Below are 18,505 nucleotides of genomic sequence, written 5' to 3'. Positions count from 1 at the left end.
ACCCACTTATCCTGGCTTCAGTGACTAGATAATCAGAGCTCAACCAGAAGTAAAAATAAGAGGGAGTTAAAAAAAAAAGTATTCTCATACAGTTTGATGAACTTGACCTACACCTATGGAAACAGTAGCTCAAAAGAGGGAACAAGTCCTTATAGCAAGAAAGAATCATTCCCACCCCCTCCACACACAGAGTAGACAGGGATGGGCAACTTGGACATTGGCTACCCAAAATGGGGGGCGGGAGGGCTACAAAGGCAAGAAGTGACTGTCTTACAAGCTTTCGAGAGGGAACCCAGTGGGCCTGGATGAAGGTAGAATCTCCAGTGAGTAGTATTCAATCTGACTAGAGGGGCTGATGCAACGAAATGCAGACAGGCCCTCTTGAGATGCAATAGTGAATAATTGTTATCAGGACTTATTGTGAGGGTCAGAATGTAAAAGTAGACGTTTTATAGCAAGGAGGGGAGTGATTAACTTTTCAATCTAGGAGTGGAGGTCCGTAGGACCATCAAGGGAGAAGAGCAGAGAGCGGGACCCTGCCCAGAGAAGCAGTGATGCCTGAAATGGAGCCAGAGAAGATGACGTGGAGCGATGGAGCAGCTGGATACATTAGATCCAGAGAGGGAGAGAGACTGTGTGCTGAAGACCTGGGGGGTACGGGGGAAGGATTGCATGGAGGGGATTGTAACCATGGCAATGAGACAATATACGTTAGAATGAATGTAAAACTAATGTTCTCCCATGTAAACTATCACATAATTCACAATAAAACATTTAAGAAAAAAAAAAGGTAGGTGAGAAGGAAAAGATAAGTCTTAAAGATGACAGAAGAATTACATTTGTCCGAAAACTTGACCAGAGAAATCTAAAATAATAGAGGGAAGTGGAAAACAAAAAGTATCCAGAATTATCCAGTGGATGGAAAATTAAGACATCTTTAAAAATTGTTACATTTGGGGAAGGACAAGGGGAGCTAGAACCCAGGGGATCTTGAGGAGTAAGCAGTAAGGTAGAAAATATGTAGCTAATGTGAATGAAACAAGATAGGCTCCAAGACAGAATTTTCTATCCTCTGAAGCTTAAGTAGAGACATCAAAGGAAAAAGACTAGAAATTCATTATTATGTATCCAAATTATTTTTCTTTTGTGTAGTTCTGATTTTCCCTCTACAGATACAAAAACCTTTAAGTTACCTTCATGTACATTTTTCAGAGTTTGCAATTCATTGATTTTTAGTATATTCACCGATGAGTAGAACAGCTTAGACAATTTTAGGATATTTTCATTATTTCGCAAAAAAACTTAATCTTTTTAGCTATTACCTCTTTACCCCCTACTCTCTACCTCAGCCCTCCTAAACTGAGTTGATTCTAACTTGTAGCATAGAATTCATAGAGTACTACCCTGTAGGATTTCCAAGGTCTAACTCTACAGAAGCAGGTTGTTACAACCTTCTCCTGCAGAGTAGCTGGTAGTTTTGAACCTCCAACCTCTAGCTTAGCAGCCAAGTGCTTAACCAGTATACCACCAGGGTTCCTTAACTTATCTCTTCTTCTTGTTATGTGCTGTTACATCAGTTTTGATTCATAACAACCCTGTAACCGGTTTCTGAGAAGCAGCTGGTGGGTTTGAACCACCACCTTTATGATTCAGACTAACATTATAGTCCAGTGCATTATCCTGTAGTGCCATACCAGGACTAAGCACCCACTAATGTTCTTGACTGCCAGGTCAGTTTAAACCACAAGATTGGTGGTTCAGGTTCACCAGCTGCTCCTCGGAAACCCTATATGGGGTCACTATGAGTTGGAAACAACTCGACAGCATTTAGCAACAACAAATTCTGCTTTCTGCCTCTTCTGGGTATTTTATATAAATGGACTCATATAGCATGTGGTCTTTTGCAGTTGACTTTAGTCACTTAACATAATGTTTTCAATATTCATCCTGTACCATGTGTCAAAACTGCATTCCTTTATGCACCTGCATTTTTATTTGAGTAAATCAGTGAGTAAGTTATTACTAATATCAGTATGAATTAGAAAGTTGTCACTAATGTTAATTTTTGTGAGAAATAAGGTGTGCTTAATTAATGGAGTCCTGGTATGGTCCTGTAGGATAAGCACTAGACTGCTGACCAGAAGGTCAGCAGTTCAAATACACCAGCCGCTCCTCAGAAACCTGGGTTTCATAGACAGGGTTGCTATGAGTCGAATCTAACTTAACAGCACTAAACAACAACAATTTATCTGTTTTTAGTTTATCTATGTTAATTTTATAACTATATTATTATGTCATTAGTGAGTGGGAACAACTCAGCAGATTAATCCTAAGATATTTTTTAAGTAATTTGTTTTACTTTGTTGTTGTTAAGTGCTGTCAAGTCGGTTCTGACCCATAGCGACCCTATACAGGGTTTCCGATGCTGTAAATCTTTACGGGAGCAGAAAACCTCATCTTTCTCCTGCGGAGTGGCTGGTAGTTTCGATCTGCTGATCTTAAGGTTCGCAGCCCGATTTGTAACCACTAAGGAGCTCTGGTAGCGTAGTGGTTACGAATTGAGCTGCGAGCCACAAGGTCAGCAGTTCGAAACTACCAGCGGTTCCGCGGGAGAAAGCTTCATCTTTCTGCTCCCGTAAAGATTTACAGCCTTAGAAACCCTGTGTAGGGTCGCTATGAGTAGGAACAGACTCCACGGCACACAACAACAACAACAACAGGGAATATCATATCATTGCTCTGTGTTTGAAATAGCTTCTAAAATCACTTTTATTGAAGGGTAATATTTAAGTTGTTATGTGTTACAAAGATGTAACTGTAGTCATATGGGACACTGAGAAGGAAGGAGTCAGAAGTGTTGGTTTTTGCTTTTTTAATTTGTTATTGGTACATTAGAAGCATGCACTTTCTCTACAGTCATTTTTGGTTTAAAATATTTGTTGCACATTCATTTTACTTTAGCTCATAGTTTATTGATCAACTTGACAGATTTTAATTTTTATTATTTGTTTAATAATAACATGTATTCGTTAATTTTAAACATGATAACATTGTATATCCCACCCTTAATTTTCTTATTGGTTTGTCACATGAAATCATATCGTGGGAGAGATGTCTGCATCTTAACTGCCAAACTTATTGAGAATACTGACCAAGTCAAGTTGATACATAACTTGAACTGTCATAGTCCACCCCTTGTCAGCTTGGCACCTTCTAAACCATATATCTAATCTCTAAATAAAGGTAGTCATAATGTGATACTTGTGCCTAATACAATCCCACTAACACGCATACAACCAAAAATGTACTAATCCCTTTGTATTATTCCAAATTTTTCCAAGACCAAATTTCAATCTGGGAAAAATTCTTTTTTATCTGTGAATCTAGAGTGCAAGTTGACTGATTCCAAATACAGTGGTGTAACAGGTTAAATGTAGACATTTCCATTATACGTGGGAGCAATTAGAGGAAAAGAAGGAATAACAGACACCATGCAAGTTAGAAATTCTGTAGAATAATTTACTTTGTCTCCTCTGTTCTCAGAGGCATTCTAGGCTGTGGCTGTACCCTCTAGACTCTGGGTGTTGGCTCTGCCTTCTGGGTTCTGGATAGAGAGCCCTCACCACACTTCAGCTCTGCCCTCTGCTTTGTGCAGACTTGTTTTCTTTGTCCCTTTGAGTGGTATTCCCACCCCATCGATCCTGGCAGCTGCTGTTCTTCTGCTCCCTTGGTCATGGCAGCCTTTCCCCTTCAGCTTTGGGCAGAGACCCCATCTTAACAGGAGCTCTGCTTCCCAGGATCTTTAGAAGAGGCCAGCCTGGTCTCTGCTCTGTTCAAGCAAGCTCTAGTGATGAATGCCCAGCCCCCTCCCCCTTCCACCAGTAAGCCTTAGCTGGAAGGAGTTCCGCTTTCTCACTGCATGTGTCAGAGAGCATACCTTTACCAACAAGTTCCCAGAAGCACCCTACTCTGCCAGGAAGCCTCCTTGTTCTGTTGCTGCCATTTCTCTACCTCTGCTTCTCATTATCTGTGCCATCTGTGGTGTCACAGCTCTCCTCGCTTCCTTCTGAGCCCTCATCAGAATTGCTTTTGGCACCCATAACTCCACCAGCAGTCTTTCTAGGCTTTCACTTTGGGGGCAGCTTATTATCCAATTCTGCTCATTATCCAATTCCAAAACTGCTTCCACGTTTTAGGCATCACCCCATTCCTGGTACCAAGTTCTGTCTTATTTATCTAATGCTTCTATACCAGAAACACCATAAGTGGATGGCTTTAGCAACCAGAAATTTATTGTTTCGCAGTTTAGGAATCTAGAAGTTCAAATGCACAGTGCTAGCTCTCAGGGAAGTCTTGCTCTTTATTGGCTCTGGGGAAAGGTCCTTGTCTCCTTTTAATATCTGTAACCCTAGTGTTCCTTGGAGATCTCAATACGCCTTGGCATCAGTCTTCCCCTGGATCTAGGAGCTTCCCAGTGCAGGGACCCCCAAGTCCAAAGGACACACTCCACGCCTGGCTCTTCTTTCTTGGTAGTAGTAGGTATCTCTGCTGAAGCCTCTCTCCTTTTATCTCCTGTTAAATACAAGATGTTGCATGCCACACTCTTGAGAATCTCCCTTAATCAGTTCAGGGTGGTGGTGGTGGTATTAAAGGTAGTTTTGGTTTATCACATCAAATCACTTCATGGGGGATAGGTATATCTCCATGGCCAAATCACTGAGAATCCTGGTCCAGTCAAGTTGACACAAAACCTTAACAATCATACAACTTAAGCATTTAGGGGGACTCTACTATATGTTTGTTTTGGAGGGAAATACTAAACTCTTGGTCAAATTCTCTTGATTTTTCAAATTTGGGGGATGAAACAGAGTGATCTGTAAAGTTTCTTCTAGCTTTAAGGTTTTGTTTGTATGCTTGTTTTCACAAACACATTAACTTTCCAGTGGGCACAGGAAAGCTCTCCTGAGCCATAGTCTTGGTGTGTACACAAGGATTTCCTTTGGAGAGATGCCATTAATTTTATTACTGCTCAAGAGCACTGAACTGTGAACCACAAAGTTGGCAGTTCAAACCCACCAGCTATTGCTTAGAATTCCATATAGGGTTGCTATGAGTCAGTACCAACTCAAGGGCACTTAACAATAACAAAGAGCATTAAATAGTAAGACCATAGTGGTCTATCAGCACCAGTATATCCTCCCTAGACTCATTATTTATTTTGCATGTTGGAAGCCTTTGATACGTTTTGAATCTTATAAAAAATCCCTAGTCTTTCGTGAATTCTTGAAAAGTTCTCACCTCTTGAATTAGAATTAATACTGTAGTTATTTTTTTGTTAGTATTGGATTCCCATAGGAGTATTCCTGTCACTTGTGAGTTTGCAGACTCTTTGGAGTACTGTTTCTGTGACATTCAGCATGACAGCTATGAGCATAACTAAAGATGTCTGTTTTCCTGCCACTCTCTCAGCTTCACTGAATGAGGAAGTAAAGACTACTGTGCTCTTACTATGTTTATAGAACAGAGTCAATGCTGTGATACTTAGCTAATCAAAGTGCATCTCTTTTAAGACTGACACGTATTGACAATTGTTGAAGTGCTGTGATAGATAGATACATCAAGATTCCCTACACTATTCCCTCTATATTGTGCTTTTGTTAAATTTCCATAACAAAAATATAATCTAAAAAATAGCTTTCATTCTTTTGAAATGTTACTTTTTTAAGAAGGATGTAAATATTGTAGCATCAATCTTATGATAGTTCTTAATGTAAATTTCTAGGGAAAAAACTTAGCTGTATAAATCAGTGCCACATTTAAGAATGTTCGTATTTTGTTTCAGGGACAGAATGATGCTGCTAAAATTGGAACAAGAAATTTTAGATTTCATTGGTAATAATGAGTAAGTCCTGACATTTAATAACAACAACAACAAAAATTGTCATCTCTGCTCCATTTAACTTACTAAATTGGTTTTTCTTCTACCTCTAGGTCTCCACGTAAAAAATTCCCCCCAATGACATCTTACCATAGGATGTTATTGCACAGAGTAGCTGCTTACTTTGGATTAGACCACAATGTTGATCAGAGTGGGAAGGCTGTCATAGTAAACAAAACTAGCAATACAAGAATGTAAGTATCAAAAGATGTAGACACATGTTATGGATCTATATAATAGTACTGTATCTTTCTAAGCACTTTCCATTTGAATTGTTTCACATTTTAACAACCTTATTAAACTTCAGAATAGGACCAATAAATACACTCTGTTTACTAGGAACCAAATGCCAAATGCACCAGACTGAAGTCAAGGCAGATGGATGAGGGCTGTGACACATGGTTTTAAAAGAAATGCAGAAAGAGGACATACTATCAGTCATGTATGATAATCATTCTCTTACAGTCATTTAGATGGCTGTGGTCAGCCTCAAACAAATTTTGTCACAATTAATCATCTATCATTTACTAATTCCTTTCTCTGTTTTTTGTTCCTTCTTTTCAACAAATCTCAAGAAGGTGGGACTGTTGGCTAATACTCATTTATAATGTTAATCCTCCTCCTGAGCTATGTATAATTTGCTGAGGAAGTCTTTTAAAGAGATAGAAAGAGGCTTTTCATTTTATATAGCGCTAGCTGTATGGTGATGGTGGTCGTCGTGGTGATTATGGGCCGTGAAGCCAGTTCCAACTCAGAGTGACCCTATGTAGGATTTCTGTATAAATCTTTACAGGAGCAGTAAGTCTCATCTTTTTCTTTCAGAGCGGCTGGTAGATTCCAACTACTGACCTTGCAGTTAGCAGCCCAATTACAGTGCCCTGTGCTGTCAGAGCTTTTTAATAGCTGTATGGTGGTGGTGATTGTGTGCCTTGGAGTGGGTTCTGACTCATAGCAATCCTGTATAGAGTTTCCAAGGCTTTAAATCTTTACAGGAACAGAAAGCCTCCTCTTTCTCCTGAGGAGCGACTGGTAGATTCGAACTGCTGCCCTTAGAGTTAGCAGCCCAACTCATAATCCATTATGCTACCAGGGGTACTTTGATAGCTGTATGTTGTTGTTGTTAAGTGCCTTTGAGTTGGTTCTGACTCACAGTGACCCTGTATAGGTTTTCTGAGGAGCAACCAGTGGGTTTGAACCACCGACCTTGTGGTTCACATTCCAGTGCTGATCCTACAGCACCACTCCAGGAGTCCTTGATAGTTGTATAGTGTTGGTGAAATTGATAATCAGTAGTGGGTGTAAATCAGGCTGCAAACCACAAGGTCAGCAGTTCAAAACTACCAGCTGTTCCACGGAAGAAAGATGAGGCTTTCTGCTCCCATAAAGATTTACAGCCTCGGAAACCCTGTACAGGGTTGTTATCAGTCGGAACCGACTCCATAGCGCATAATCACCACCACTACCACTGGTATTTGGTGGCAGAAGAGTCTATACAAGGGCTCCTATATTTGTAACATATACATGCAGCCACCGCTTCAGTTTGTTTTTGAGGCTGGTCCTGATGCAACTAGTGGAGATAGCTAAAATGTATGCTCTTATGGTGGTCTGCCTTTCTAAAGAATTTTCTGTCAGTTTCTTATGTGACAGCAAAGAGTCTATGGTAATGAGCAGCAATACACTCCTGATGTCATTAGTAATAATATTCACTTCTCTGCCTTTCTCAAAGCCAGACTCCTCTCAGGGGCTTGTCTATGAACCTGTTAATTTGAATATTCATTCATATTTCTTCTGGTATATTGGCCTCTACCCTTATATTTGTCGTATTGTTTGTTGGACTTAAATTGTTTTTTTTCTTCCCTTTTAAGATAGTTTCTTGTCTACTAAATTAATAGGTTGATGGAACCAAAATTACATTAATGAAGGTAGATGTTTTTGCAAAGTATCCCCCCTTTCATAAGGGTTTAAATGTTACCTAAAATGTGAACCTGATTTAATTTTCAGCTGTCTGTTCCTTAGTCTTTTTGAAATGTGCTCATCTGTTACCACTGTGGCCTTTTCCCAGATTAGTTTCCTATGGCTAAAGTCACAGAATAACCATTGAGATAATAACAGAACTGAGGTCAGTATAACTCAGTTTATTTAACCAATACCTTTCAACATTGCTCAGAGCTGCTGGATACCCAAGCACATGTATATTAGCAGGCATTTTAACTAACATTTCGACTGGTGACTCTCTAAGGTTTTCAATACAGTGTAACATCAGTAATTTGAATGCTGTAAATGATGTCAGAAAGTGTTAGGGTTGTCTTTATTAAGGTAATCAAAAGTTGAGTTGATGAGAGACGCTGTGTTGTACTTAATGAAATATGGGTCCATGACATAATTAGAACGGACACTTCAGATCATTGAAGTTACACTGTATTCTTATTTTATATCTTCTGGGATATAAAGAAGGCTGTAAATCAGAAAACCTTAGAGATCTGCTCCACAATGAATAAAAACCAACTTGCCTTTTCCTCATAGGCAGATTACCCGCTCCAGCCTTGAACCAGTGGTGTTGTGGATGTCAGCAACCCGGTATCCACTGGGCTGTCTCAATGGAGCGGGGAGTTGGCGATTGCAGGGCAGTAAATTCAGGCACCTATTAAAGACAGAGGTAAGACAGTCTTAAGGTTAGCTGAAATGCCTGCTAATGCCATTTTGTGTGGGAACCCAGCTGCTCTTAGAAAAGTTGCTAGGCCCTTGGTTAAACCTTATAGCTCACTTTTAGAATAATATAATCTCTCACTCAAGTACAAACTCCTTGAATGAGAAAATGTGATTTTGAACAGAAGCAAAACTAAGCTGATATATATAAATTATTCAGTTGTGTGACCACAAATAACAACACACTGTCATTACCAAAACTACAGACAAACAATCCTTTGTACTCCTAAAGAAGCTTTCTCATAAAGTTGGTCACAAAGCTTGTTTTTACTGTTTAGTTTTCTCTCTCTTCTTTACTTCTGGACACAGCTTTTTATTGAGGCCTGCTCTGTTTCAGTGATCTATTTTAACACAGAGATTTCTTTAGCTCACTTGGAGAATTCTCTTTTTTAAGTCTCCATTTGCATAATTTGGTAGGAGGCAAATACAGCATTTAGTTAAAAACTCACTAACTTAAAACAGAGATTCCAAAGTATGACTTGGATGCTATACAATGAAACATCTGGACTTAGTGTGCTACAATTGTCACTACTCCAGTTTCTTTGATTCTGAAATTACTTAGGGTATAAATATATTCTGGACAATAAGTTTAAAATTAAGTAAATAAACTAGGGACTCAGTGAGACTTTCCTTACAGTCTGTAAATATGTTTTTGTATATTATGTATTTCAAAAGGGTAATTTCATTATTACAATGTTCTTGTTGAATGCCATAAGTCATAGGAATATTGAAAGAATGAATTTGTTGAATCTGAGGAATATGTTTTAGGAGTTGAGATTTTATATAACTATAAATCTGTTCCAAGGACTGCAACCTTTGTCTGTATCTCAGTGGAACTTGCAACAGAGGAAAGACTGATTAGCCATAAAGTATACTAAGATTTCAGAATCAACACTTTAGGTCACAACTGTAACTAACCACCAAAAAAGAATCTCTTTTCTAACCTATATCACTTAATACAGAACAAAGCTATGCTCTGCTGTAACTTGAGAGTTATTGGTAACTTAGATGCATTCAGAACTAGTCTCTTGTTTATTAATTCAACCACAAAATACCTTATAACTTTCAATTATATAATACCAAACCAGCTGCTATGTTTGTATGACATATCAAACATATACTATATTTCTCTATCCTAGGTTTTTTGTTTTTTTTGTTTTTTCTTAGATGTAGAGCAGACAGTGGAAAAAGGATAAGGGTCACACAGGCCTTGGCTCTCACGACCCGGTCATATACTTGCCCTATGACCTTGCAGAGTTGCTTACCCCAATTGAAACTCCATTTTCTCATAATAATGAGAAAGTTCTACTGAGTATTTACTGTTCTAAGTACTGTATATGTATTGGTTCATTTCACCTATCCTACTAAGTAGGCACACTATAATTCTCATTTTATAAAGGAAGGAACTAGGGAATTTCAAGATTTAGTTATTTGTATATGGCTCCAAAGCAAGTAGGTGATAAAATTGAATTTTTGATCCCCAAAACAGCTCAAGAGCAGACAGTGTATTTGATGTTGTCTCTCAAATATAATGGTAGTTAACTGCACAACCCTGTGTGTTCATTCAGGCACTGAATGAGATAACAGGATTATCAATAAATGGCAGTAATAAACCATAGCTTTTCTTACTTTTTATAAAATGTAGCTGTTATATTTCTTGTAAATATTGTGTATTATCTCTTTGTTTCTCTGGGCTTTTTTTAGACCTGATCAAAAATTTAATGAACATATTAAGGATGATAAAGGTGAAGACTTTCAGAAACGATACATCCTCAAGAGAGATAACTCTAGCTTTGACAAAGATGATAACCAGGTAACCTAGAAGAGTTAGGTCAATTCTTTAGATACAGGACTATAACAACCATTCATCATATCCAGGTTTCATTGTTCTCTTTTCTTTAGATGAGAATACGTTTGAAAGATGACCGAAGAAGCAAATCTATAGAAGAAAGAGAGGAAGAATACCAGAGAGCTAGAGACCGAATATTTTCCCAAGATGTATGTATTATTTTATATTTTGATTTTCATATTAGAATTTATTGTAATTGCATTGTAGTACCCCACTCCCTAATCAGTAGATCACGTTTCCTTTAACCATGTTTGTTATGTGTGAGATCGCCTTGTAAAAATATTGACATCTGTCTTGTCTGTATAAATAATTTGGTAGTTTACGAAATGCTACTTTGCAACACATAAGTAAACGTTTGCAAAGTTGAAAACAAACTCTAGGAATCATTGAAAAAATATTTGAATATATATATATGATTTTTTTTCTTTCATATTTCTAACAAGTTAAAAATGTTTAGAACATTGATCACTGTCTACAAAATCATGTCCTCTAAATCCTACTTGTTAGTATTCTTTCCTTAATAAGTAATTTTTTTCCCTTTAAAATAAAGTTGATTGATTTCATAGATCAATATTTGCTGTCTACCTTATTAGTGACTACATGAAGGAAGTCTTTTGAATGTCTAATTATTGTGTGCATGTATACCAGAAGAGAATGTGTTTGATTTTACCAAAATTTACTGAACACCTATTATTTGCAATTCTAGGTATTATTCAAGTATTTACAAATATACTTCATCTGTGTTAACACTGTCAGACAGATACTGCCTCTGTATTAAAAACCAAAGACTAAGTAACTTGAAAATGTAGACCATCAGTTAAGAATTTGTAACAGTCATTCAGAAAATCTTCTTGAGCACCTATAGTAGGTGTGGTACTGGACACTGAAGAACATAGCCATACATGGTCATAATTTATCCCCAAAACAATGCCCACCTTACAGGGTAGATGCTGTTATTGTCTCTATTTTACAGATAAGGAAGCTGATGCTTCAGGAAGCTAAGTTACTAGCAAAAGGTCATAACGATAGAGAAGATGGAAGAGTTGGGATTTCTGCCCTGGTCTACTGACCTCAGAGCCTAAATGAGACATACTTGTATCACTGGCGTATAGCATAGATAAGATCTTTGCCCTTAATAAATAGTCAGGTGATGACAATATGGGATGTGATTTGTATAACTATAAAGACATGAGGGAATAACAGGACATAGCAGGGATACACCGCAGAATTAGATTGAAGAAGAGCTAGCTTCGTGGACAGCAGGGGGAGCAAAGAGTTCCATATATGAAGATAGTATCTGTTGAGACCCAGAAGTAAAGGGTCTCACATTTGAGAACTGAAAAGAATTCAGAGCATCTGTATTCTGGCCAGGCATTAAGGAAAGTTTTAGATTGGAGAGGTGAACAAGGACCCAATGACTCAGCCCTGAAAGCCAGGTGAGGCAGCTGGACTTCCAGCTAGAGCAGAAATTGTTAAAGTCTTTCTGTGAAGGGATAGATAGCAAATATTTTTACTTTTTCGAGCCTGACAGTCTCTGTTTCAGCTGCTCATTTCTGTCCTATTAGTGTGAAACAGTTATAGAAATGCATAAACTAATGGGCATGACTGTGTTCTAATCAAACCTTATTTGCAAGAGCAGATGACTAGCCATAGTTGACTGACCCCCGTGCTAGAGTGTCAGGGAGTCATTACAGAAAGAAGGGGCATAATTGGATTGACATTTTAGAGCGATTGATTGCTCTGCCTTACATTGTGTAAACATAGTTAAAATGGGCCAACATTGGTAGTTGGAAAGTTAGAAGATTTTTATAGGAATCAAAAAAAAATGATGGCTTTCTGATCTCAGTTAATAATACTAGATGAGTTTGACAGTAAATTCCATTGAGGCATAGCTGCTGTGTCAACAGCCAAAGCAGCAGTGATCAAATATTTGTTGAGTGAATGAGATGAAATCTGCAGACTGGTTGTTACCTCGAACATATGATAATGAAAGTGGATTCACTTCTTTAGCAGAGAATATTTGAATTTCAAATCATTTTGGACCACAAAATGAATGGCTTCAAGGTCTCTGTCTGAAAGTAAGCATTAGTCTCTACTAAACCAAATAGAAATTCCATTATCATTTATTTATGTACTCCGATCATCATTTTGGATATTTTGGGGTTTATTTTGTCTTTGTCTTTGTTTCTGTTTGTTTTTGGGGGGGAGGGGGGAGACGGCATGCTTTTTAAATACTATTAAATATGTCTGTTGATATCTATTGTCATTGGTTTACAGATGGCATTACGTAGTTGACAAAAGCTCAACTTTTTATCACTATTCTTTCTTCTAGTCCCTGTGTTCCCAAGAGAATTATATTATTGACAAAAGGTGAGGGAAATTTTAACATTTGTTTTGATACCTATCTGACTGATGCTAATAAAAATTAAAATGTCTTATTAAAATGTCAACAGAATCCAAGACGAGGATGCTAGTAGTACTCAGCAGAGGCGCCAGATATTTAGGTATTAGAAGCATGTTTTCAACACAGTATTGAAAAATTGAAGACTTTCTTCTTTAGCTTTTCTTTTCCCTAGCCCACCTACCCACTAGCTTTTCAATGTTTCATTTCTAAATTACAGAGGTAATAAAGATGCTTCTGGAAGATCAACAAATAGCCATCAAAGCAGCACTGAGAATGAGCTCAAGTACTCTGAGCCCCGGCCCTGGAGCAGCACAGATTCTGACAGCTCTCTCCGAAACTTAAAGCCAGCTGTCACCAAAGCCAGCAGCTTCAGTGGAATTTCAGTCCTAACAAGAGGTGATAGTTCTGGAAGCAGCAAGAGCATAGGCAGGCTTTCAAAAACAGGTATAAATATCTACCTGGAACTGTGCACTCAAAACATTAATTTTCTTAATAGTCTTGTTTTTATCTATTTATTTATTTTATCGTTTGACTTTTAATTATCCTAAAATGTAAAATTGTGCCTGTAGTGCATTGAACTCCTCCAAAAGTATGGAAAGGGTTTGGCTATTAGGATTCTCTGTCCTGGAGACAGATTTGCCATCATCAGTTAAAATACAAATTCACCTATATTGTGACATGAACTTAATCAGGTTGGGTCAATGATATGTAATACCCTGTTTGACTACCCAGAGAGAGGTGTTCGGAAAGTCTTTATTTCTATCACTAGATTGTCTATGGAATGATAAAATCTCCATCCTTGATGAGAATCTGGAATGGGATTTTTAGAACGATAGAGGACTGAGGGAATAGTAGGGGACATTGTAGAGAGGCACTAAAGACTATAGAACATCAATAGAATGATTTCTCACGTAGAATTTTTTAATTATCAGTTAATACTTTATTTCCTGCATTTTTTCATAATAAAGTCTTTTACTTGTCATTTAGAAAATAAAATTGCAGTGAGGTTTTTGAAGAATTTAAAAAACAAAAAATTTGATCTAATAATTACAGATTCTTGGAAATTTCAGTAACACGCTCCTCATTCTCCTAGATTCTTTGTTTTTAAGAGTACATTGACTCATAATATTTTTCTTCCAGTAACTAAAGAAGTTTATTTCATTTTGATGATCTTTGTAGATCTTTGTTTTTCTCCCTCAAATAACTGTAAGAACAAAACAGAACAAAACAAAACACTCACTGCCATAGAATTGATTCTGACTCAGAGTGGCCCCCTACATAGTCTCCAAGGCTGTAAATCTTTATGGGGGCTACAGCCTCATCTTTCTCTCACAGAGCTGCTGATGGGTTTAAACTGCTGACCTTGTGGCTAACAGTTGAGTGCTTGTCCTGAATAACCATGAAAAGTGACATCATCTGTCCTTGGTTTATTTGGATTAGCAAAAATGTCTGTATTATACAGCTAAGCGAAGAAAGTTGAGATATTTGAAGGTGACAAAAGTAATTTTTAGTACTGAATATAGTCATCACTCTAAATTAGTAATACTTGTAAATTGTAGTTATCACTTTACTGCATGGATATTTGAAATGTCTTAGTGTATGTGATAGGTTATTGTTAATGACATAAATTTTCTGAATATAAGAAAATGATATATGTACCAAGTAAGTACTTACATGAAAAATGGCCACTTTGTCATCATAACAAAATAAATAACTGCTCGGTTATCAGGCATCTTTTAGATACATTGCTGATTTAAAATATTCACTATTAAACTGCATTCTCTTCATAAAGGAAAAGAATATTAGTTAATCCTTTAATACAAATATTAAAATCTTTAATAGGAAAAAGTATTTTTTCTAAATGCCTAAGATAAGTTTATAACATTCTTTTCAATAGTAATTTAAGCACAGCTTAAAATAGAAGTAATCTTGAGAAGGCAGTCTGTAGAGTATGACTCATTAACAAATTTATTTCCATCATCAAAGATTAAATTTTCATCCCCATGTCACTTTGGGTTATTCAGAAGCTAATGAGCCGTCTATCATTATACATATTCTCCTCCTTTGTTCTGATGTCCACTTGCAACCATTTTGCTGAAAGTCAGTGGTCTTTTTGGTCTCTGTTTAGTAGATTTAAGTATGAAGTCAGTTAAAAGTTAATTATCAAGTTAGTTTACTAAATGCAGTGAGAAAATATAAGCTAATGCTAATATAAGTGTGTGGAATATCTTCATGTTATCTCTGTCTCCCGCTATGATAAAAAAATTGAAAATTGACTTAATACTACAGGAATAGGTTATTTGTTGTAAGCTGTGTGAAGAAATTATGCAATGAATTTAACCTTTGTTGCTTTTAATTGAGAATTTATCATTTCTGTTATTTCCTGCACTACTATTAATCTTTCTGTGTTCTTATAGATGAGGGGTTTTTGATATAAGAGGTTTGGGGCATTTGGATGTGTTAAATTCTTATTCCTGGGGGATATTTGTAATCTGTATATTCCTAGGTATTAATCTGAAAGGTAAAATGTGGGTACGGTGCTTTTTTGTTGCTGTCTGTGGCTGGTGTTACTGTAAGTTGCATGCTTTGCCTTTGAGTTCTCTGACACTTTATGTGGTCAGTTTGCTGTATTATACTTGTTCATGGTGGGGAGAGGAAGTAACATTTCACAGTAATTAAAAAATAGCCAGTGCTTTTATGTGTTAACTGCATGTTACACAATGTGAATTTTACTGTTATGTTTTTTAAAACCTGCTGCCTTTTTATCTGAGGTTTAAAAAATCGATTTTTCATTACTCCTTCCTAGGTTCTGAGTCTTCTGGTAGTGTAGGGTCATCTACGGGCTCTCTTTCTCACATCCAGCAGCCTCTTCCAGGTACAGCTCTCAGCCAGTCTTCTCATGGCACACCTGTCGTCTATCCAACTGTCAGCACTCATAGTTCTCTTTCCTTTGACGGTGGCCTAAATGGGCAAGTCGCATCTCCTAGCACTAGCTTCTTTTTGCTTCCCTTGGAAGCGGCAGGCATACCGCCTGGCAGTATTCTGATCAACCCACAAACAGGTTGGTATCCAAAGTTGGTTTATCACTTGAGCTCTCAGGAGTTATTTGTAAATTAAAGGATACTTATTAAATGTACTATCGATATATGTGTTGTCAACTTTTTATTTCTCATTGATAGTAGGCATTTCCGCTAGAACTTGAATGAAAACACTTATGCTAGAAAATGTTAAAAGACATATTTATACCTGAAAGTATTTTCCCATTGTGTCATCTATGGCATCTTCTTCTAGGCCAAGTAACAGTCTAACTCTGATCAAAGAGTAATTCATTTTCTAGAAACAAGATATCACCTTTGAAACAGCTTTACGTAACCATAAGCAAATTTACTTGATGCAATGATTTTTGTCCTTGGGGAACTACTATGTGTTTTAGAAAGAAGGAGAAAGTAGACTGCTCTTAGCTGTTCAGTAACAAAGTGGGAAAAGCCTATTACAGCTTGCCCTTCTGAATGTAGTCATTGTTTTCTACAGAGGAAAAACTGAAGAACATCATATAATAAATAAAAGTAAATGGGTAGTCACTCTAATTAATTATTAACAACACATATACGTATTCTTTTCAGTTAGCCTATACTAATTTACAGTCATTGAACATTTACTATGTGCCAGGTGTTGCGTTTGATGCTTTAAATGTATAATTTATAATTCATCCTTTTAAGATGGACCCCCCAGTTTTACAGATACAGAAACTAAGTCTCAGGAACGATTCAGAAACTTAATATATTTCACTATCTAGGATGATTTTCATAGAGATAGCATGATCTATTTAAAGATCATAGAAGTATTAGTGATTATTCAAAATACTATATCCCAATCATTTGGTAAGATACCATTAGCAATCTTAGATATTTTGATGACCTCTGTAACAACATACCAACTTAGCTGATGTTGTGATCCCATCGTCATGGCAGGAGTTGGATGAGGTTGGTAAAGGTGGGCACATTCAGGTCTCTCAGTGGCCCTGGACTTTTTCTTTTGTTTGTAGTGGAGGAAAGCATGGCTTCTAGTTCATTTACCTTCAGGTTTCTTTCACATCTCCTTTTTTTAAGATAAAATATTTAGACTTTTGTTTTCATTGTAAGAATTGCATTAGCATAGATAACTGGTGTTTTTTTTAATCAATCAATTTTTGCTTAATAACAATTATCCTTCATGTGTGTTGCATTACTAAACTTTTTCCAGAGCTGTATATATGATTTAATATTTTACTATTTCCTACTATTTTTCTTTTGAAAATATTAATTGATAGGTTCTTGAGCATGAACAATTCAGTGGAATAGAAAGTGACAGGGAAGTTGGTCACCCTTAAATTGAATTGTTTTCTTAGTTTTAAATGTGTTCAAAGTGTGATCCCTGGGTTTTTGAGGACTGTCATAACATAGGTACCTCTTTGCAGACAGCCTTTAAATTGCTTTTGACAGTGCTTTCAAATGTACCCTTTTTTGTACCCTTTTTGCTTCTCCTTTTAAAAAATATTTAAAAATCAGCAGATAGCCCACACAATTTGCTTTCGGTAATCTATAGCCATATCATTAAATTGTCAGGAGATGATTTTACTTTGAAGACCTTTTCCTTCATGGTTATGATAGAGTAGTGTAGTCTCATGGAGCTCTGGTGGCACAATAGTTAACACTTGGTCCTAACCCAAAGATTGGTGGTCTCAAGCACACGCAGTGGCTCCAGAGAATGAAGATCTGGCAGTCTGCTCCCAAATCAAACCCATTGCCTTCAAGTTGATTCTGACTCATAGTGACCCTAAGGGCAGAGTGGCAGTGCCCTGTTGTTGTTAAATGCCATCAACTCAGTCCCAATTCATAAAGACCCTGTATAGGGTTTCTGAGGAGTGGCCGATAGGTTTGAACCACCCATCATATGGTTAGCAGTCCAGTGCTAATCCTGGAGCACTAGGAAAGAAGACATCCACATCTTTTTTCCTTGGGGCAGCGAGTGGGTTTAACTGCCAACCTTTTCAGTTGGCAGCTGAGCACTTAACGATTGTGCCACCTTTGTTCTTTTCTGTAAAGATTACAGCCTAGAAAAACCCATGGGCGTAGTTCTACTCTGTCCTGTGGGGTTGTTACGATACAAATTAGACTTAACAGCACCTAACAACAGCCAACATAGTTGTCCTTCCCTAATACTATCATGTGTCGTAACTTTCCTTAGGAGGGCTTACCATGGAAAAAAGAAAGTTCTGAAGGCAATTTAAGTAGCTATGTTCCTCTGTATTCTTGTCACTCTAAATGGACAGTTTATTTCTCATAGTCCTTTTTATATTTTTCTTTCTAATAATATGTAATAAGAAAAAAAGATCTGTATCGGAGAAGAAAGTCTAGGAAAAAATATCCAAAATGTTAGTAATTTCTTTTGTGTTTTGGGGTTCTTTTTGTTTTGTATAGTAAAAATCTTACATTTTGTATTAAAAGAAGAGTTGTTTGGAATATATGTGTATGTATCAAGATTGGAAGTTATTATACTTAATTAGAAAATGCACCATTGCTGCATTAATTTGAAGAAATAAGAGCAAATCCTCAAAATCAATACAAAA

The 18,505-nt window shown here is 37.0% G+C and overlaps 1 protein-coding gene across 3 annotated transcripts in view; it reads left to right on the top strand.

Moving 5' to 3' along the window:
• Nucleotides 1-18,505, top strand: part of R3HDM1 (R3H domain containing 1) — a 229,680-nt gene that overhangs the window by 129,752 nt on the left and 81,423 nt on the right. For 2 of the 3 annotated variants that reach the window (XM_006834579.1, XM_006834580.1), the window contains 8 exons: nt 5,843-5,902; nt 5,992-6,132; nt 10,349-10,457; nt 10,547-10,642; nt 12,826-12,863; nt 12,947-12,997; nt 13,115-13,341; nt 15,704-15,958. In XM_006834579.1, the coding sequence (XP_006834642.1) occupies nt 5,843-5,902; nt 5,992-6,132; nt 10,349-10,457; nt 10,547-10,642; nt 12,826-12,863; nt 12,947-12,997; nt 13,115-13,341; nt 15,704-15,958 (977 nt within the window). The remainder of the gene's footprint in view (nt 1-5,842; nt 5,903-5,991; nt 6,133-10,348; nt 10,458-10,546; nt 10,643-12,825; nt 12,864-12,946; nt 12,998-13,114; nt 13,342-15,703; nt 15,959-18,505) is intronic. The other variant, XM_006834581.1, reaches the window with a different exon arrangement.

This window comes from Chrysochloris asiatica, unplaced genomic scaffold, assembly GCF_000296735.1.
Source record: "Chrysochloris asiatica unplaced genomic scaffold, ChrAsi1.0 scaffold00012, whole genome shotgun sequence".
Lineage (NCBI taxonomy): Eukaryota > Metazoa > Chordata > Mammalia > Afrosoricida > Chrysochloridae > Chrysochloris > Chrysochloris asiatica.
This window is presented reverse-complemented; position numbering and strand designations above follow the sequence as displayed.